At 44.2% G+C, this 21,812-nt stretch overlaps 1 protein-coding gene across 3 annotated transcripts in view; it reads right to left on the bottom strand.

Annotated features, from left to right (window-relative positions):
* Nucleotides 1-21,812, bottom strand: part of tacr1a (tachykinin receptor 1a) — a 30,521-nt gene that overhangs the window by 5,998 nt on the left and 2,711 nt on the right. For all 3 annotated transcript variants that reach the window (XM_055511911.1, XM_041072409.2, XM_029163459.3), the window contains exons 2-4: nucleotides 15,422-15,616; nucleotides 5,339-5,489; nucleotides 454-650 (exon numbers count right to left, since the gene is read on the bottom strand). In XM_055511911.1, the coding sequence (XP_055367886.1) occupies nucleotides 454-650; nucleotides 5,339-5,489; nucleotides 15,422-15,616 (543 nt within the window). The remainder of the gene's footprint in view (nucleotides 1-453; nucleotides 651-5,338; nucleotides 5,490-15,421; nucleotides 15,617-21,812) is intronic.

The following is a 21,812-nucleotide window of genomic DNA, read 5'->3' as shown; positions in this document are numbered from 1 at the left end:
TTGAATTGGGATACAATTGGTACAAATCCAAACAAAATATACAGTAGTTGCAGACTATGAGGAGGAAATACTTAATTTCCTGATCTTGGATGATTTCAGCTTTGGCTAATTTCCTGTTGCTCCCTGTACTATAGACTTTGATTCGATTCATCCACCCCAGGCAAACCACCCCAGCAAGGTTTCCACTTGTACTGTGTGCCACTGGATTTGGTGCCGGTCAAGCTGGCTGCTGATAAAATTTCCCCGCTGTGGGACTAATAAAGGCATTCTATTCTATTCTATTCTATTCTATTCTATTCTATTCTATTCTATTCTATTCTATTCTATTCTATTCTATTCTGTTGCCTTTGCATGGGTTTCATGGCTGTGCACTTTATACTGTACACTCGCGAGGAGGTGTGACCGGTACACACCGGTTCGTACTGTATGTGTGCATGTGTGTGTCTCACTAACCTGTCATTAAGGCAGCAGTAGATAATGGGATTGTACATGGTGGAGCTCATGGCCAGCCACATTATGGCCAGGTAGACCTGCTGGATGAACCTCTCCTCAAACATGTCAGGGAAGAACTGGTGCAGCAAGAAGTAGACATGGTACGGCAGCCAGCAGAGGGCAAATGTACACACCACCACAATCATCATCTTCACCACCTGTTAGACACATGACAGGACCCTTTTGTCTAAATTTGAACTGTTGTGATTCCTTTCATTCAGGATTTGACTCTGTAGCCCCATATTCTTTAGACTGAACAGTAAGTGCTAAAATTCTTCAATAAGGCAAAAACCTTGATATCGCTCTATATTTTACAATATTGTTTACTACAGCACCAAGGTTATCAGTAAATTAAGACACATTAAAACTACAGAATAATGTGATCAACTAAAACTATACATTAACCATTGATCACAACATAGTTTAATATTTTCATGGTAAGTTTGTTTCAGCCCCTGACAGCTTTTCTTTTACAGTAACACTTTTAGTGGACCATTGGGTGAGTGAACATCAATAAAGCTGGACTGAACCCAAGGGTTTCCTGTTTAGCTTCCCTTGCAGCAAACAGCAGAAAAGGCAGACCCTCGTCCCAGTCCCTTTCTGTCTCCAGACAGTATCAGCTGAGCATGGCCTTCAATGTTTGATGCCAGCGCTTCAGTTGCTGGGAGTGAAGCTAATGCCTTTTGACGCTGCTGCGGTGTAGTGGTGTCAGACATTACGTTGTTAAAAACCACATCAAAGGAAACACAAAACGTAAAGTCTTTAGCGCCAAAAATGATTAAAATTATAGTTTTATTCAAAAACCTCTTTCTTCTTTTCTTTGGTTATGTGCACGTAGAATCATTTTATTCCTAAATGCCCTGTAATTCTTAGTTGTTTTTAGTTCGATGCAATAGTTTGGGTAAAAATATGATGATTTTAAAACAACAATGCGAAATGTCTTCATAACTAAATACTGTTGTGTTTGTTTCTCATACAAAACACTCATGTTCTGTTTTGTATTATTAAAAGAAAACTTCACCAATTTTCAATGGGGGTTGACCTCAGGCAGTATGTAAGAATGAAGGAACACCCAGATTCCTCCATATTTTCTATGCAGAGAAATTATTATTCATTCCTCCTCCAACACACCCTGGCGGACTATTTGTTGTGGGCTCACAAACTACAACTAGTGCTTCCTGGTGTTCTCTGAGTAGAAGGAGCCAGCCTGCTGAAGAGTGAATTGCTCTGTCCGCTATTGGTTTTCCTCGCATACGTGTACAGCACTAATATTCAATGGCTGGAGGTCCTGCTGTAGATTATTTCGAACACAGCGAGTAAGTCAGCACACAAAGTCTCATATTTGTGGTTAGTTGTATGAACCACAGTACAGCAAAACAGGACGGTTGTCCCTTCCAAGAGTCTCAGATCTTTAACGCTCGATCAGTAAAGTGAACGAATAATTTTGAGTCATTCGTTGAATGTTCGTTCATTTACAGCAGACAGCGCAGTGGGAGTTGTAATAATGATCGCGGTTCTCAAACTCTATAAATGAAGACAACATGGTTTGCTTCAGCAGACAAATTATAGTCACAAAATGCCACAAGCAATTGAAGCCATGTGAAAACCTAGCAAATACGTACTGTACCACATTTACGTGGCGTATGTCCTGCATCCTCCTCGCCATTGTTGTTTAACAGCGTGACAGTCGCTTGGTAGCGGTCACATGATAAAAGAATCCCAAAAGAACTGTAGTACTTGGTGCTCGCCACAGAGCCTGAGCTGTGGATGATGAACGATGAAGGAGAATGATGAACTAAACCATGCAGCCCAAGCTGCCTTTTACGTGAAGGCAGGTAGAGAACAAGTGAAAGTAAAGCTTATTTTGACAATTAGTGAGACTTTTAAAGCAAAGAGTAACAATAAGTTCCCTACCTGGTGGTAGAGTATACAGAGTATACAGGACCACAAAATCAACATGTTAATATATAGCTAGAAAGTATTGATTTACAAACACACTTTACATACACAATAAAACTACACACATCTACAAGAATCAAAGGCCACTAATTAATTATGATTCTATGAATAAAATATGTATGTCAGCTGCCAGGTGGCAAATAAATAAAAGTCAGAAATCAGACATTGTTCATTTCCTTGTTTATCAGTCCACACAGCACTGTAGCTGACCCACAGCTGTTATGTGACAGAAGAACGAATCCTTGATTAAGGACGCTCAGTTGAGTGAGTCCTGAATGAATCATTTCTGTTTCCTGTCCTGCTGACTGAGCTTAAGCAGCTGCTGCCATGTGGCGAGAGAAGGTACTGCATGGAACTGAACGAGTCGTTCACTGAGAGGACTCATTCCGCCCGAGTTATATAAAAGATTAGTTCATATTGAACGAATCGGTCACGAACGACACATCACTAGACAATGCATGCCCGGCCGATATCACCTACAAAAGGAAGAAATTAATTATTTTATTAGTATTAGAGTTCCTGCCACCCAAGCTAATGCACAGACTAATTACAGTACAGAGCTACAGTACAGAGCAGAGTACTAAAGCTAAAAGTACAAAACATGAGAAGCAGCAGCTCATAACTGTACTCAAACTTAAGAGCGCAAGCTAAAACAGTAAACATTCTAATTTATTACTTACTCAGTGCTCATTCCACCATTCTGTTCCAACTGTTTTTTTTTCTGGTTTGCCCTTGGCATCCAGAAGCTAGGTTTGACTGCTGCTTTGTTTAGATGCAGTACAAAACTAATAATCTATAACACACACGTCCCCCCGTCAGTAGTACAATCCGCAACTTCAGCCAAGAGGAATCAACAGCGGTGAAACTCAAAATGAATTTGTAATACTGAATTAGTTGCTGCCAGCCACTTAGAGCTAATTTATAAGCTAACATTAGCAACATAAGCTAATGCTACTCCAGACAGTCCAAAACACACCAAGCAGCAGCTCGTAACTTTCCTCAAACCTGAGGAAACAATGAAAGGTTGAATATATTACTTACTCTGTGCTCATTTGACCGTTCTGTCCCAGCTGTTTTTTCTAGTTTCCTCATGGCATCCTGAAACAAGTTTCTAGCTCCTCTGAACATACAGTATGTAACCCAAAACCAATCACAACAAATACACACAGTAAAATCTGCAACTTCATTTGAGAGGAACCGGTAGCATTAGTTCATTGCAGCACTGGGATATTCAGTTGTGCTTCTATTGCCTCAAGAGGCATCTGCCTCTTCACTGTCGTAGGATGCAGACGTTTGGCTCCGCTGGATGCCGTCTCTCGGCTCATGGGCACCCTCGTACTCTTCCATATGGCGTAACTCATCAGCGCTGAACTCTGGCTCATACAAGTAACCAAGAATATCAGACTTTGCGTGCTGAAGTACTCGCTGTGTTCTAAATAATCTACGGCAGGGCCTTCAGTCATTGAATATTAGTGATGTACGCGTATGCGAAGAAAAACTATTTTGAGCCCATGACAAACCATCTGCCAACCATCTCTGCATAGTAATTATGGAGCAATTTGACTGTCCCTTCTTATTACCCGAGGTTGTTTTGGTCAACCTCTCTTGAAGATCTGTGAAGTTTTCCTTTTAAAACATGGACCATCCAACTAAATAAATTATCATTTGATTTTAACCTTTTAAACCCAACCCGAGGCTTTTCTAGAAAATGGCATACCTACAAATTAAATTAATTTATCTAGTCTATTTGACTGCAAATGGCGTCATAGCAGACACTTAAAGTGTGTAAATAGAGTAACTTCTAACCATCCATAAAATCATAGCACAATCAGTGAACATCAATTCAGCAAAAAGATGGCTTTGACGAAGTGAAACAGGAGCCGGTCATACTGTGTGAGCCTAGGAGTTTCCTAGTGTGGATATTCTATATGTTTTTCCACTATGTCCACTATGGCACCTAAAACAGCAGTAAAAGTGATAATTACCAGTTACTTATACCAATCTAAACATATATGAAAGTTTCATTCATGTCCACCGTGTCGCAATCAGTCGCTGTATAGGCCACTACGGGGCATGATTGACAGGACTGGTAGCCATTGAGAATAGCTGGTCACGTTTTATGGCCCTGGTGCAATAAAAAATGTCACCATTGGCCTCCCATAATAAATCTCTTAAGATAAGCTCTGTGGGGGGGCTAGAAAGTAACAGCATGCTTAGATAACTTCTCAGGATGTAAGGATAACAGAGAATGGGATTGGTTCACCAGTGTTAATGAGCCATGACACAAGTGTTGACATAATAAAACTAGTCAGCGATTAGCTTTATTGCATGTTGTTCTTTGGCTCATAACTCACCACATCTGATAGCTAGCATGCTGTGGCGCATATCCTTAGAGCCCTTTAAATTAGGGCTTTCGTGTGAGCGGTTGTTTGTGCGTTGCATAAAGTATCGCAGAGGTAGACCCATAAGTGTATCGCAAACTAGCCCAGTAGCCCACTACATGCTAACGTTTGTGTTTGATGCACATGAATGACATTTCTATAGTGTTATAGCCCTCACTCTTCTGTTTAATTTGATGTTAAGCATGTCTATAATCATATGCCATTTGAACCCCAGGGAAATTAGGTGTATTTTAAGACACTGACCAGCAGAGCATTGATCTAATCAGCACAGAGACCTTAGTAAATACCTCAGAATGTAAGGTCTGTTCAAGTGTCTTCATTAGGGGAAACTGTTATTACATCTAACAAACAACGAAAAATAATATGAAAACACAACATGTAGACAAAGCAGTGGAAAGGAAAAATAGTGAAAGCAGAATTCAATAAAAGTTCCTGTTACGCTGGAATAATACCAGCTGTGACCTGCGGTCCAAAAGGCATGTTACCTTTCGTTTGGCAGTCAGCTGCTCCTTGTAGCGATCTGATGAGTCTCCAGGGATCTCACTTGCCCAAAGGGTCAGTCCCACTACTAGATAAGCACATCCCATCACCAGCAGAGGGAGGAAATAAATCAAGATGGCCACAAACACGTAATACCTGCAACAAACCACAAAATATATGGCACAAATAAATAAGTTACTGTTATTGGCTGCTGGTTGTGGTGGGGATAATTATAATCTCTATAAATACTGCAGTCTCAGTGCTCGGATAGGCTGAAAGATTAAACCTTTGAAAACTTGGTTCAATCAAACGTCCCTGGGTGGGCTCGAACTACAAGCCTTCCGGTTGTACATGATGTTTAAAGACTTTACACGTCCCTGGGTGGGCTTGAGCCACCAGCCTTAGAGACATATTTCTCAACAATATGTATTACGTGCAGTCGAGTGCTTGTCAGTTGTAGAACTAAGACTTATTCTTTACAAATCAGAATGCTGGTGGTTCAAAAATTTTGAAAACTAAGTGGGACGAGGAAATTTCCAATCACTTTTCTTTGAAAAATGTAAATCAAGTTGTGTTGGTGAAAATTACCATGAACATGGTCTTAAAAGAACTATTGAAGACAATGTGGGATGAGAAAATTTCCAATCACTTTTCTTTGAAAAATGTAAGTAAAGTTGTGTTGGTGGAAATTCCCATCTACATGGTCTTAAAAGACTTTACAGATATCAAACGTCCCTGGGTGGGCTCAAACCACCATCGCTCTGGCTAACAGCTGAACTCACTGACCGATTGCGCCACAGAGACGTTTTATCCTTTACTTTGGACTTCATTTAGAACTCTATTTCTGTTAAATATAAATGTAAATGTTAAATATAAATGTAAATGTTAAATGTTAAATGTAAATGTAAATGTAAATGTTAAATGTAAATGTTAAATGTAAATGTAAATGTAAATATAAATGTTAAATGTTAAATCTAAATGTTAAATGATAAATCTAAATGTTAAATCTAAATGTTAAATGATCAAACTGAAAATTTAAGTAGACTCCACCCCCTATTATCCTAGATCAGTGATGCGGACTCAAACACGTCAAACAGTACACATAGCTCCGCCCACATCTGACTCTGGATCGGTGCACGACAATACTGGAGAGAAGCCTGAAGTCGAAGCCATCATGGCCGCCAGCTCCGACTCCCTCCCGTTGGGGGAGATTGAACGGGCTGTAACGGCAGGTGTGCGGGCTGAGGCTCCGCTTCAAACTGCCGTTCTGTCGTAAACGCCATTAATGAGGAGTCAAGTAGGTTTAAAAAGAATATTTCTGTGGCGCCGGTGGAGAATTAGTTGGCTAACTATACTAGCTAGCCGAAGTTACGTCCAGGCTAAAAACAAAAGTTTCCAGATGAGATGTGGGCGGGGTTTGCGCGCACTGTTTGAGGTGTTTGAGTTGAGACCAGCGCTGTTTGAGGGTAGGGGTGGAGTTTACTTGCACATTTATGAATATTCAGTTTACACTCGGCAAACATTTAACATTTACATTTAACATTTACATTTAACATTTACATTTAACATTTACATTTAACATTTACATTTAGACTTTTGCACATTTAACTAAATGTGAGAAAACATGTTGTGTCATTTAGTTAAATGTGAGAAAACTAGTTATAGGTGCTCCTTTTACATTCGGCACCCCATATATTTGCAATTAATGGAAGTGTGTGTGAGACGGCTAAGGTTTTGTCTTTTGAGGCAAAGGTGGTGGCAAAAAGTTGCCTCTGTCCATGTAGCCTTACTGGCACTAATCACAGGCTACCAATTTAGAGGAGCACAGAGAACAAGGTGTGCTCAGCCTGTAATTTCCTCTGTGGGTACTTGAGCATGTGTCTAGTACTATACAGACATATATAAGTGTGTGTGTGCGTGTGTTTGTATGTGTGTGTACCCAGCAATTACATAAAAGGGGTACAAAAATCTTTGTTTTTTCTACCACAACTTTGAAAGCCTGTTTGACAGTTAAGATGCAATTTTAGGGCTGAAGTTAGAATTGAGTTTTGTTTAAGATTACAGCAAGGTTACACTGCCTTTATTTGTGATGGTTAGGGTTAGGGCAAGGGGCTAGAGAATGCATTATGTCAATGGTGAGTTCCCACTGAGGCACACAAACAATGAAATTAAAACACATCACCACACATAGCTATCCCAAATTCAAAACTATTGAAGATGCAGTAACACAAGCTGAACTGGAAATAATTTTTTGTAAAAAAGTTTATTAGATGATCGTTGTTATAAGCTTTCAAACTGAGCCTGTCTGTCTACCACTAAGTATTATTTATATATATTAAAGTGAAGTTTGACACTTACATTCCCATATAATTAGTCTAAGCATCATTCTCTGCATTGTGCACTGTGCAATATATTGTAGAATGGCGCCAAAGTGAGAGCTTCTTTAAACTTACACAACACAATCTGTGTGAACTAAGTTGCTACAATAACAGCAACAGTTTTATTCAATGAGACGTGACCCATTCATCTACCATAACCATTACACAATACAGACATACTGTGTTTTTGGTTGTCAGTACAAACCTATATTAACCTATAGTTTTTTATAGAACACTCTATAATGATGTCATTGTGGGGAAAACAAAGTCAATAAATGTGTAATTTGAAAATTAGAAGAATAGAAAAGTTTGAAATCAATGAAGATGCCCTTTAAGTACATTACTTGAGTTGAGTAAGTACACTGTACAGACTGTACAGACCTGTGTGGTCTAGAACCTTGAAGGTCCTCCATCTCACAGTGGAACAGTGACTCAGTACTTGTTACAGGTTATCATTGTCTCACATTCTTGTTGAACAAGAGCTGCCTCCCACGTAACAATTTACTGCAAGACATCTTGCCCATCAGCTCTTCAGCTGTAACAAGCCTTAAGTGAACTGCCCCACATGATTTGAAATAAATGCATTCAAGTGGAATAAAAGTGTGGAAAAAAATCATCCATATCTTTAAACAGTGTGTATGTTTAATGTATTGGTTGTTTAAATATGCACGCATTTACAAACACTGTTTGCTGTATTAATACTCTCACTGCGAAGACAACTGAAAAGTCATCAAACACTTCGTGGATAGGTGCGTGGGACTGGAGAACAACTTTGTAGGACCTGACCCAAGGTCATCTGATATGTCATTGACAGCTTCAATTGTTTAGAATGGCTGCAATGTTCTAACTCCATTTCCACAGGTCACTGATTAGTTTCATTAAAAAAGTAATCTGTTGCACTGTTCATAAAATATATTTCCAGAGAGAAATGCTACAAAGAGAGTAAAGAGAACAGAACGATGTCAGGCTGGCAGCAAATAAAAGTAAAGATGTTTGCTGATGAGGTAAGAGGCTGCTTTTATGAAAGTGTACATGTGTATGTGGTAGTCACCAAATATGTCGGTGGGAAAATAAAAGAAGAATGGCAAAAATTGGAGGTGGCTGGGGAGGCATAACGTGTTAAAGAACAACTTCCAGGCATTTTGCATTTATTCTGCCTTTCCACAGCAGCTACAGAGGTTGGTTAAGCACAGCAAGGTTTCACTGCATGAATGAGGAAGATTAAAACATGAATTTGCATCACAATAAGATTCTTCTAGATTTCTTTGATCATGGATTTTGCATCCAGGGCATATGAAATTGTCGCGTGTTGGCAGCAGTAACAGCTTTTGCTATTCCCATTGTACAAGCAAAGTGTTAAAATGATCAAAACACTAACAGACCTACAGTACTGGTAAGATCCTGAATATTTTCTACTCGATGTAGACAACATAAGGTGGCGAAAAGATGACTAGTGACAGGGTTGCTTTATTAAGGTGTAAGGTTTAAGGTGCTGCCTGTTGAAATTATAATTCTACTATACGTGTCTTATCAGAGACATTGTATCAGTGTCTAAATACTGTTTTACTTTAAGTACATCTCCAAATCTATATATATATATATATTTATATTGTTACTTAACTCTGGATATTCTTGTATGCAGTAAAGAAGCTAAATTAAACTAATTAATCAAACGTTTATTGTTGTTCAGTGCTTGTGGTCAACGTGCAGTAATTGCTACCAATAAAGGGGTGTAAGGATGATTCTTTTTTTTAATATATTTCTTCTTATATTTTAAGGATAGTGAAATGGGAATGTTACAAATAAGCTGCAATGTGTAGGACAGATTTAAAATATGTTGTTAAATAACCTCATACGTCGGTGTAGTAATTAGTACTACATGCCTCACATGCAAGCCTAGTCCTGGGTCATCCAGGTGTTTTTCTGTATTGAGTTTGGATGTTCTTTCCATGTCTGCATGGGTTCATTGAACTTCAGCCCAGATTTTTTATAACAGGGACTTATATTTATCGCGGTAACTGACAGGATTCTTAACGTGGTGGACCCACATGCACAACCCGAGACACAGAAGTCAGTATAAGCTTGTTTAATGGCTTGGGCAGTAAACAGTAAACAGGCAAAGCTCATACACAGGTAGATTCACGGGCGATGGTATAGACCCAAACACATAACTACAGAACCTATGGAGCACGGTTCACTCAGACCCCCGACAGCCCGGGGATATCCAGATGCACGTGGTGGAGGTCCCACATAAGGGTCCGGTGCAGAATGCCCCGAGGTGGGACCCATGACCTTTCTTCTGCTCCGTAACCCTCCCAGTTGACCCGGTACTAGAAGCCACGCCGTCTACGCCTGCAGTCGAGAAGCTCTTTGACTGACTAGAATGGACCGCCATCCATGATACATGGAGGAGCCAGAGTCTGCAGCACCAGGGGGGTTTTGCGGAAGGGCTTGAGTTGACTGATATGGAAGAAGGAATGGATTCTCATGAACCTGGGCAAGGAGAGCCTGACAGAAACTGGATCAATGAGTTTGGAGATGATGAATGGCCCAATGAATTTCGGTGTCAACTTACGTGATGGGACCTGCATCCGCAGGTCCTTGATCGACCGCAGACCTGGTCCCCTACCTCGCAGAACGGGCCCGGGGTACGCTTATGGTCTGCCGGCTCCTTATACTGTGGCTGGGCTCGTAGCATCACCCTCAAAACCTGTAGCCAGGTGTGGCGACAACGCTGCAGCAGAGCATGTGAGGAAGGAATGTGGATTTCTTTCGAGGGAAGCAGGGGAGGTTGAAAACCATAGGCGCAGGAAGGGAGTCAAACCAGTGGTTGCACATGGTAAAGAATTATGGGAGAAGTCCCCCTATAAAAGCTTCAGGGACCAGGAGGTGGGGTCTTTGGAGGAGAGGAGACGCAGATCAGCCTCCAACTGTTGGTTGGCTCTCTTTGTCTGTTCGTTCTCCATGCCCAGCAGAGAACAGATTTCCTGCCGGAACCAAGACAAAATTTGGGGAAACCCATGCAGCCGGAACACATGTTCTAACATGGCTTGTGCAGTCTGTTTGGCCGACGGAAGGGGAAGGGTCAAATGGGTTAGTCTGGAAAACCAATCCCTAACAGTCATAACCACTGTGTTACCATGGGATGGTGGCAGGCTTGTTACAAAGTCCAGAGCAATGTGTGATCTCGGTCGGTGGGACACTGGCAGAGGACGGAGGAACCCGGCGGGGCATTGATGAGAGGCTTTATGCACTGCGCAGATGGAACAGCCGGCAACGTACTCCTGTAGATCTGTCTTCATGGAGGGCTGCCAGAACCGACTAGCCACGATGAACGCTGTCTGTGCAGTGCCCAGATGACAGCTAACGGAGGAGGTATGAGCCCAGTGGATAACTTGGGTGTCCTTTACATGCTGCTCCACAGCCCAGGAGACGTCTCCAACCAGGCAGCCAGCAGGCAGGATGTCCTCAGGTTCCACTGGTCCATCCCCAGTCATGGAGCCGGGACAGTGCATCTGGCTTGGTATTCTTGGATCCTGGGCGATAAGAAAGGTGAAAGTTGAAATGACTGAAGAACAGAGCCCAGCGGGCTTGACGAGAGTTCAACCTTTTAGCTGTCTTGATATATTCAAAGTTTTATGGTCCATGTACTGTAGGACATAAAAGGTTGTTCTGCCCCCTCCAGCCAATGCCGCCATTCCTCCAGAGCAACTTTCACAGTGAGCAACTTTGGTCTGCGACAGCTTCTGGGAAGTGAAAGCGCAAGGATGGAGCCTGCCTTCGGTCGGATCCCTCTGAGACAGTACTGCGCCCGGAGTTGGACGCATCTTCCTCGTCCATAAACTGGCCGGCCAGGTCCGGCATGTGTAGGATGGGTGCGGAGACAAAGCTCTTCTTGAAGTGCCAAAAAGCGGCGTCAGCCTCGGCAGAGCAGAGGAACTGGGATGGAGAGGTGAAGCGATGCTACTGAACCTGCGGATGAACCACCGATAAAAATTGGTGAACCCAAGGAATCTGTTGCTGGCCACTTCTCCACCGCCTGAGTCTTGGCCGGGTCCATGCTGATCCACCCTTGTGAGATGACGAAGCCTAGGAACGACACTGTGGGTACGTAGAGCTCACATTTCTCTGCCTTAATGTATAATTTGTGCTCCAAGAGGCGCTTCAGGACTTGCCAGACGTGCGATGATGCTCCTCCATTGTGTGGGAGAAGATAAGAATATCATCCAGATAAGCAAAGATAAAAACATTGATCATGGGGCCCAAGACACTGTTGACAAAGGCCTGAACACAGCTGGGGCGTTGGTCAAACCAAAAGGCATGACTATATATTCATAATGCCTGTTAGGCGTGTTGAAGGCCGTTTTCCACTCGGCTCCCTCTCTTATACGCACCAGATAGTATGCTTTGCGGAAATCAATTTTGGTGAATACCTTGGCCTCACATAACAACTAAAATGCAGAAGACAGCAGAGGAAGAGGGTAGGAGTCCCATGTGGCGATGTCGTTGAGGCCCCGGTAGTCCGGTAGCGGATAAGACTAGAGGCTGATGCAGTGTCGAGGTACACCCTCATGGCCTGCCTTTCCTTGGGTGAGAGTTGGTAAGGTCGACTTTTAGGCGGAACTGATCCCAGTCCAGGTTTATGGTGCAATCTAGGTTCCGATGCAAGGGAATACATAACCCTTGCTTTGTTAAACACGGCGCAGAGATCACGGTAGCAGTCAGCTCTCCCCAGCCCGGTTCTCCTCGTGGTGCTCCCGGTCTTTGTTACACAGTCGGTGGTCGATCTCTATTGCCAAGGCAATTAAAGCGTTTCACTCACTTGGTAGATCATTGGCTGCCAGACAGTCCTTCATGTGTCGGGGAAGGCCCCGGATAAACACATCCCCCAGTGCGGTAGCGTCCCAACTGGCCTCTGCCGCAAAACTCGGCGGCATACTTTGCTGTGGTACGTCGGACCTGCCTCAGGTTAAACAACCTCCGCTTGGCCCCACGTCCAGGCGGAATCTCCTGAAAAATTTGCTTTAGTGCGTCAGAGAACCCCTTAAATGTGGACATGCATGAGGACTGATTTTGCCACTCCACTGTGGCCCAGGCTTCCGCCTCTCCAGTCAGGTGACACACCGCCTATGCCACCTTGGAACTTTTAGTTGGAAAACTCAGCAAATGCAACTGAAAATGCATTTCGCACTCTGTGAGGTAAGGACGACAGTCCCTTGACTGAGTCCAGCGCTGGCTGGGTCCATTTCTGGCCAGAGTGATCTGACAGGATTCTTAACGTGGCGGACCCACATGCACAGCTCGAGACACAGAAGTCAGTATAAGCTTGTTTTAATGACTTGGGCAGATCCATTAAACAGGCATTAAACCTTGTCTGAATTAATACAGACAAGGAGCAGCAGACTCAGGTAAGTAGCAGACGGATTCGACAGCAGGCAGGCATAGCAAAAGTACAGGCAGGGATCAGACAGGTGGTCAAAAACAAGAAACAGGCGGATGGTCAGGACACGATACAGGTACATAGACAACGCTGGAAAGTGGTGAAATCACAACAATCTGGCAGAGAATTAGAGTGAATACTGGAGGTTAAATACAGTTATAGATTACTGCAGTATCATGTGACACAGTTGTAGGCCATATGTACACATTTTTCCATGAAAATATCCTTCTATTTTAAAAACTGTAGCCATTGACAGATTACAGGCCCACGATTTATCACCCACACAAAACATCCTCTTGTTACTTGCCATTCATTAATAAATTCAGTACTTCCTTATTCCAAAACTGTACTGTATCACAGGTTTTGCATGCAGTAGATTTCCAGTATCATTTTCAGCAACTCTAAACAGTCCATCAGAAAGGAAACAATTGCTCCTATAATTTCAAGACACAATATTTTGCAACATGAGAGTAAATAGACAAACAACATCATAAAAGCACAATATGGTTCCGTCAAATACGGGAGCAAAAGAGCAGTAGATCACAGTTTAACCCTTTGGCTCTAGCCAGAATCCTCATAATACTGGTCATAATTTTATATTTTTCTCTTTTCAGCCCTTCACCCAATCTAAATCTATTGCTACTCAAAGGACAAACAATTAAAAGAATCAGGTCTGTATTTGGCTACTTAAGAGACTGATTGAACGGGCTACGTCTTACAAAATTGGAAGTTGGATTTAATAGCGCAAAAGGTTTTGTATAGTGGCAACTGGACAGAATCCTTTGGGATAAACATGACCTGAATGAGAGAGAACCTTTTCATCCAATCAAAAGCCAAATTACTGACAAACAAATGATCATGACAATCACAGGCAAATGTGTGACCGTTCCTCAATGTGTTGTGGTTTGATAAACCGCTAAAGCTGTTACGAACGAGGGTCAAACTAGACCGAACGGTTTACTATAGTTACGAACGAGGGTCAAACTAGACTTCACAAGATTCTAAAACACGCTCCTTGAGCGGGGAGAACTACGGCTCTCACGGAGCCGGGAGGAGAACGCGCTCACACTGAGCGGAGGCTTCAGGCACTACGGCCGACGCACTTCCAGCACACAGCTCTCTGTGTAATCCCTCACACCGACACCTGGCCGCAACCGGCAGACCAGGTCGCAGGGAACACAAGAGAGGGTGGAGACCCCAAATGCACGACCCAAACACAGTGTCTTAACAGTTAACATAAAGTGGTTTATTTGAATACAACAAAAACTCACTGCACCGCAGGACTCAGTTCAACACAAAAGGAAGAACTAAAAATCACTGCAATGCAGGAAAACGATTAACAACCTATCTAAACTAAAACGCTCCGTACACTACGGGCAAAAGTCCTAAACATGAAACATAAGACCTAAACATAAGACACTCACAAAAACTTACGTGGTGAGACAGGACATTATCAAAACCAAAAACTCCTTGGCATCACAAACTCTCCTCAACGTAACAATGGGGTAGCATCCAGCTACACCGAGCGTACACACCAGCAATGTGAGAAACAAAAGACATCCCTTATATACACAAACCAAACAGGTGGGTCAACTAATTACACAGGAAATTAACTTCAACCACAGACCCACATCAAAACCCCAGGAGCGCCTCTAGTGGCGCGGAGGCAGAACGTCACAAAAGCAGGGAAGGTTGGCACGTATGCTCTTTTAACAATAAGCTTTTCAAACTAATTTTAGTGACTGTGGTGTCACAAGGTGGGAGGTTGTCTGACTTTTCTAAGAATAAAAGGGTGATAGGCTGAGAAACTCATACACTTGTTGGTGAATTAATGAGTAAAAATGGTTGTTCTTAACACTGATTCGTAACAAAAAAAGATATTATGTGAGACTTATGCTAAAATTAATATTAAAATATATCAGAATAGAAGTACAAATAAAAAACTACAAAAACAAGGCATTTTATTATTATTTTCAAAGTGTTGCCTAGACTAGGTTTTTTTAAAACCCTACTGTACTGTACAAGTAGAATACAATAAGAAGAAACTGACTGAGTGAGGTCTCAATCATATTTAATCGTTCTTTTCTCTCATACTCTTTTTTCTTTCACAGGAGGGAGAGCACAATATCCTGTGATGTGCCTTCATTTTGTTTCATACAAAGTGCAAAAAGCTTCTGTGCTCTTTCTCAGCTCTCTCATTTACACAGACACCGTCATACCAAGTTTGCTTTCAATTCATAATTAACAGCACATGTTGAAGAGATACTCACATCTTTTTGAAGTCGCATATGGTGTATTCAGGCCAGTCAATGTAGCACACCACTCGGCCGGGGAGCTCATCTGTGTTGGAGTAGTAGTACTGTGGGAAGGCCAGAAGCAAAGCCAGCACCCAGATCACACCCACCACCACTTTGGTCTCAGTGGAGGACATGCGTTGTTGCAAAGGATGGATGATGGCCATGTACCTGTGAAGCATGCAAGAAGAAGTCTGATGACGAACAACACTTGTGGCATATTGTGAGTCATCGTTTTCTGGCACACTTGAAAATGTGCTATTATAAAATGTCCTAATTAGCTATACTGTATTTAAGATAATCTCTGACTTTGTTTGTTTCTGACTTTGTGGGCTAGTGTAGTGGCTAACCACCTATTTCTTAACACCAGCAATACTAAGGAGTTCGTACTTGACTTCAGGAGGTCCGCTCCATCACACACACCAGTAAACATCTAGGACTCAGACACTGAGACTGTGGACACTGTTAAATACCTAGGTGTTCACCTCGACAATAAACTGGACCGGTCAAACAACACAGACGGTCTCTCTAAGAAGGGCCAGAGTCGCCACCACCTGCTGAGGAGACCTGTATGAAGTTGTGAGCTGGGCGGGGGGCAGCACTCAAGAAGTTGAGCACTGTGCCGTGGGGTGGGCCGGCACAGGGGGTTCATTGTAGAGGCTCTGAGCAGCTTCTTTAGCACCAGACTGTTACACCCACAGTGCAAGATGGAGCGTTACCGCAGGTCATTCCTCCCCACAGCCATCAGACTCTACAATATATCTCTGCAGTGACACACAATTGTCACAATCTGTTGTTGTGCAGTGTCTTTGTTCTCCACCATCCACTGTGAATATGTAGGGCATGCAGAAACAACATTTATGCCTTGTTCTTGCACAATTTATAACTGCTGTATAAACACATATTCTTCTATTCTCGTATAGTACTGTTTCTTTTTATGCTGTGTCAGGGAACAAGGTGTGTAAGACCAAAATGCACACCACAGCAATGAGGTTCAGATTTGTATTGTTAATGTTTCTGGTATTCAGACATGCAGGTCGTTACACAGGTAAGGGGAGCCAACATTTCAGCAGGGATCATACAATAGGTACATGGTTCCAGGCAGTGGTCGAAAAACAGCAAGGCTGAGTAGATATGTGACGTTCCGTATCGAAGCTATGTGCTAAGTGCATGCCAGGTAAGGGCCACCGCATGTGCAGGATGGGTGCGGAGACAAAGCTCTTCTTGAGGTGCCAAAAAGCGGCGTCAGCCTCGGCAGAGCAGAGGAGCTGGGCCCTAGGTAAGGTAAGCGCATGGAGAGGTGGAGCGATGCTACTGAACCTGCGGATGAACCATCGATAAAAATTGGTGAACCCAAGGAATCTGTTGCTGGCCACTTCTCCACCGCCTGAGTCTTGGCCGGGTCCATGCTGATCCACCCTTGTGAGCAGAGTGGCAAAATTGATCGCATGCATGTCAACATTCACCAGTTTCTCGGCGGCCTTAAAGCAGATCTTCCAGGAGGTGATGCCCGGAAGGGAGGCAGCCCAGAGGTTAGTGTGCATCAAGCAGGGGAAGCGAAGTATGGCCAGGTACAGTACGCACTGGAGTTTTGTATCCTGGCGGTGGAGGCGGGATGGGACGCAATGGCGCCCAGAGACGTTTTCATCCAAGGGCTTCCGCACCGAGTAAAGGACTGCTTGGCAACCCGTTACCTTCCACGTGACCTTCATAAATTAATTGCTCTCGCCATCCAAAATTGACCATAGACTCAAAACTCACAACGAACGCGAGACCCTCGCTGTGAACCGGAGGTTGGAAGGAGGAACCATAAGAAGCGGAACATTTTCTGGCGGCTAGGGTTCCCTACAGACCATTGTGCGGCGAGAACCAGTGACGGCCGCAACTTCTCTGCCTCAACACACCGTTCCTGTGTCTCATAACGCCGAGGAGCCGATGCAGCTCGGTTGCGCCTGATTGATGGATAAGGAGCGATGGCAAAGGCAGGAGCTGGCCCTTTGCATGTACTGCGGCCAGACCGGCCATTTTGTGGGGAGCTGCCTGGTAAAAGGCCGGGCTCACCACTAAGCCAGGAGGTTGGTTGTGAGCAGGACTATTTTTTTCCATTAATTCCAGAGCAGATGTCAGTCTAATCAATGCGGAGCTAGCTGAGAGGCTAGGGGTAGCCACTTCACACATTTCACCATCGTCCTGGGCACAAGTGGCTGCGTCTGCACAACCCGCGACTACACTGGAGAACGGGGGAGATTGAAGAGTGGGACCTGGATTGTGACGTATGTCGTCGGCCGTCTCGGTGCGGGGTCTTCTTCGTGGGGAAGAAAGATGGTTCACTGGCCCTGTATCGATTACCGAGGTCTCAGCTCAGGAATCGGTGCCAAAAGAAACTATGACATTGGGGATCGAGAGCTCTTGGCAGTCAAACCCATAAGGAGGACTAGGAGGCGTCCACCTCCACCACGAATTATCGAGAGGGATCTGGCATCTGAAGGATGGGAGCTGAGAGAAACTCCTTTTGAGTCGGTGAAAGGCAGCGCCGGCTTCTGTGGACCACTGGAACCTGACCCTGGAAGAAGTAAGAGCACGCAGAGGGCAAGCAATTGTACTGAATCTATCAATAGAAGCTGGTAAACCCCAGGAAGCGCATGGGCCAGGTCTCTACTGCTCGTGCCTTGGCCGGGTCCATGTGGATTTGCCCCTGTGAGATGACCAAACTGAGAAACGACATTGTCGCCACATGGAACTCGCACTTCTCGGCTTTGAAGAACAACTGATGTTCTAGCAGACACTTGAGCACCTGTTGCACATGACAGCGGTGCTCAAGCAGGCATCTTCATACTGCGAAAAAATCAAAAGTAGTCAAGGTAAACAAAAACAAGGTCACATTGACTAGACCCCAGAAGACCACTGGTGCATTGGTCAGCCCGAACGGCATCACCAAATATTTAAAATGATCATTGGGAGTGTTGAACACGGTCTTCCACTCATCCCCCTCCCGAATCCACACCAGATGATAGGCATTTCGGAGGTCCAGCTTCATCTCGAACACGGAGGCCAACAGGGGAGGAGGATAGGAATCTCAAATAGTGACATCATTCAACCCGAGTTGTCTTTTTTCCTGGGGTTTTGAAGAAAAACCCAGCTCCCGCCGGAGAGGACGAGGGATGGATCAGACCGGCCAGTTCCACGTCCACCTTTTCCAAGACCTTGATGAATTCATTGAAGGAAATTGAGTTAAAAAAAAAAGTACCTGGGTTTTCCATAGGTGGTAAAACCATAATCCCTCAATTAGCTCGTGTTTTAGTCATCAGGAGAAAAACATCACCATTCAGCCAGCGGACAGCGTCGTCCGTGGGAGAACAGTGTGTGTGAGGAAGGAGGCTGTGGATCACTTTTTTCATTTACTGGATTCATGCCAGGTGGATTCATGCCACTACAGTAAATGCTAAAGTCCAAACAGAGTCACAATCGTAGGAGCTGGGGCATATATCTAATAGACCGTAAGGTCTCAAAACAAAACACAAAATTGTGCTTTTTCATTAAAAAAACAAATAGTTAGTCCAGTACTTTTCAAATTTTTGAGGCAATGTACAAGGCACTCAGCAGCAAATTGTTACAAACTCCCAGGTTTGTAACAGGGCACGGGGACGGGAGTGGATATGTAGTGGAGGCAGAACAATTAACTACTCATACTGAGCGGGAAACTACTGCCCCTAGGAGCTTGGATTAGTATGCACACACCGAGCGGAGGGATACGGGCTGCTACGGCCCACTGTAAACATTTTAGGGAATTTTTTTTATCATTCTCATTCAATGGTGAGAAGCAAGCACTAAAGTTCTTTTGTGATCCATTCATCCGGATCGTTCGTTTGTTCATTTGTCACATGACAGCTACCAAGACTGCCATGGCAAAGAGTTCAATCGGATTTGTGAATAATTGGTGTATACCTGACAGACTACTGTAGCTGAACATGCTGTCTGCTGTCTTGTGAGAAGATGTTTTATTGAGAGGGATCAGATACTGCCCACAGACAGGTATTTGAAGTCTCAGAGGTGTGTTTTTCAAGAAACAAAATGACGGGGGATACACAGGTTTGGCATGAGGATAGCAGCAGTACAGACAGGGAACAGGCAAAAGCAGTCCAGGCAGGGTTCAAAAACACAATGCAAAAAATGAGAATCTAAGGAACAGGCAAAGACATGGTCAAAACACAAACTGGAACTGGTACACGAGAAGGACTTACTGGGTTTGAAATGCTGGAGTCAACAAAGTGATCAAACAATCTGGTGAAGAGTGTGGTGAGTACTGGGGTTTAAAAGCATCACTTGATTACTGTGGCTAGTGAATCACATGACAGGAAAGCAAAACAGGAGAAAACTAGGGCAGACCAGGAACTAAACAGGAAGTTAAACAAAATAAAACAGGAAACTACTAAGAAAAAACATTCACAAGTCCCGAGTTGTGACAGAACCCCCCTGTCTAGGGCAAATCCCAGACACCCAAACACAGCACAGAACATGAGCAGGGTGGGTGGAGGGAGGGAGGACTGAAGAAGGGTCAGAACAAAACAAGGCAACCCAAAGGCAAACAGTCCATGAAGTAAATGTATAATGTGGGGAACAAAACAAATCCAAACTTTCCTCTCAAGGAGGATGGAAGCGAGGAGCGTCTGTTCCCAGCAGCCGCTGGGCCCATTTGGCACATAGTGCCCAGGAACGACCTACGCGACGCCATCAAAGACGATGAGTCTTTCGTAGGAGCATAGCAGGGTAGAGGCAGGACAGCCCTAGGGAAGCCTCTCCAGGAGCCGGGGTCAAGTGGAGAAGCTGACCAGCCGAGGCACTGCCAACAGGAACCACGTGGTGGACACCTGGAGACACGAAAGCAGAGGAGACAGGAATCCAGGTTGATGTGGTCTCCCCTGGATCACCCAGAGCCGAGGCAGACACAGTCGTCTCCAGACCACCCGAAACAGAGGCAGACGCGGTCGTCTACGGACCACCCGGAACCAAGGATGTGTCCTCCAAGCTGTTTGCAATGCGGTGCCTACTTCTGCAAGTGCGCTGGCATGTGGAAGATGGCCTCTCCTTTACCCCCTCGAGGGGGGGGGGGGGTCGAGGCTGAGCCAGGGGATGGGTCATGGAACTCTGGGTTGCACTGGCCTTTTACCTCTTTCCATAACTGGTGTCCCTTGCTGGGGACCAGTACGGACATCGGGAAGGAGGACTGGGAACAGCTGGGAGCTCTGTCAATTAAAACCACTCCACAGCGCAGAATACTTGTTGCCGGAGCGTGTTGGAGCTGACCTGCAGCAGGTGAAAGCGTAGCATGAACTGGAGGCAGTTGAGGAACCTGGGTTGAAACATAGATTGGAGCTTGACGATAAACTGGAACCAAAACTTGAACGGGGGACTGACATGAAGCTGGCTCTGAAGCGTAGGCTGAGGACCATCGTAGAGCAGGGAATACCAAGCGAGGCTGACCAGGAGCTTCCTCTCGCCGGGGTTGTCAAGCCACTCGGACTCCATCGTGAGTATGTCCATGAGACATTACGCCGCACTCAGCCGAACTTCGAGTGTTGGCGCCTCTGTGACAGCTTTCAGTAAGACCTCCGTGACACAAGCGGAAGTTACTCCAGCCCAGACGAAATCCATGGCAGAAAAGAAAACAAAATGCTCCTCCCAAAACACAAAACAGACTTGAACAAAAAATCCAACTTACTGAGGCTGGCTGGGTCCAGGTGTGGACAGATTGTACTGTGCACAGCACACTCAGACGTCGGTTTAATGTACATTTAATAGGGCCCGTGGTCAAACAGGCGCAGCAGCAACCTGTTACTGCAGCACAGTGGCTCTTTCAATCAGATATACTTAAAAAAACTGAAGCCTTCCTGATCCACATCTAATTGCAGTCATTGCAATCATTGCACTAACATATGCTCCTACAGAGCAACGGGCAAAAAAGGGCATGACCAACCTTGATGATGAGACATAAATAATGAAACCCAGTCGGCACTTCACAAGACAAGCAAACCTGCACAGCATACAAAGGCAACGCCAGACAATGACAACACACATCATGGATAACTAACCAGTAAAGGAGAGCCTCGAAGGAACTTAAATACTAGGAAACTAAACACAGGTGAAGCTGATCTCATGATTGCCAACAGGAAGACTGAACAGGAAATACAGTAATGCACAAGGCACTGAACATAAATGCCCCCCTGTGGCTTGAAGGATCATTTGCCATAATCCTTGTCAATGAGGTGAATGCAGATACTGAAATTCCTTTCTGTAAAGTATTACTGTTTTTAAGATTAAAATTTGAAAGACGGACAGTATGAAACGAACTTACTTAGTTCCAAGTGTT

The sequence above is a fragment of the Betta splendens genome, chromosome 9 (assembly GCF_900634795.4).
Source record: "Betta splendens chromosome 9, fBetSpl5.4, whole genome shotgun sequence".
NCBI classification, from domain to species: domain Eukaryota; kingdom Metazoa; phylum Chordata; class Actinopteri; order Anabantiformes; family Osphronemidae; genus Betta; species Betta splendens.
This window is presented reverse-complemented; position numbering and strand designations above follow the sequence as displayed.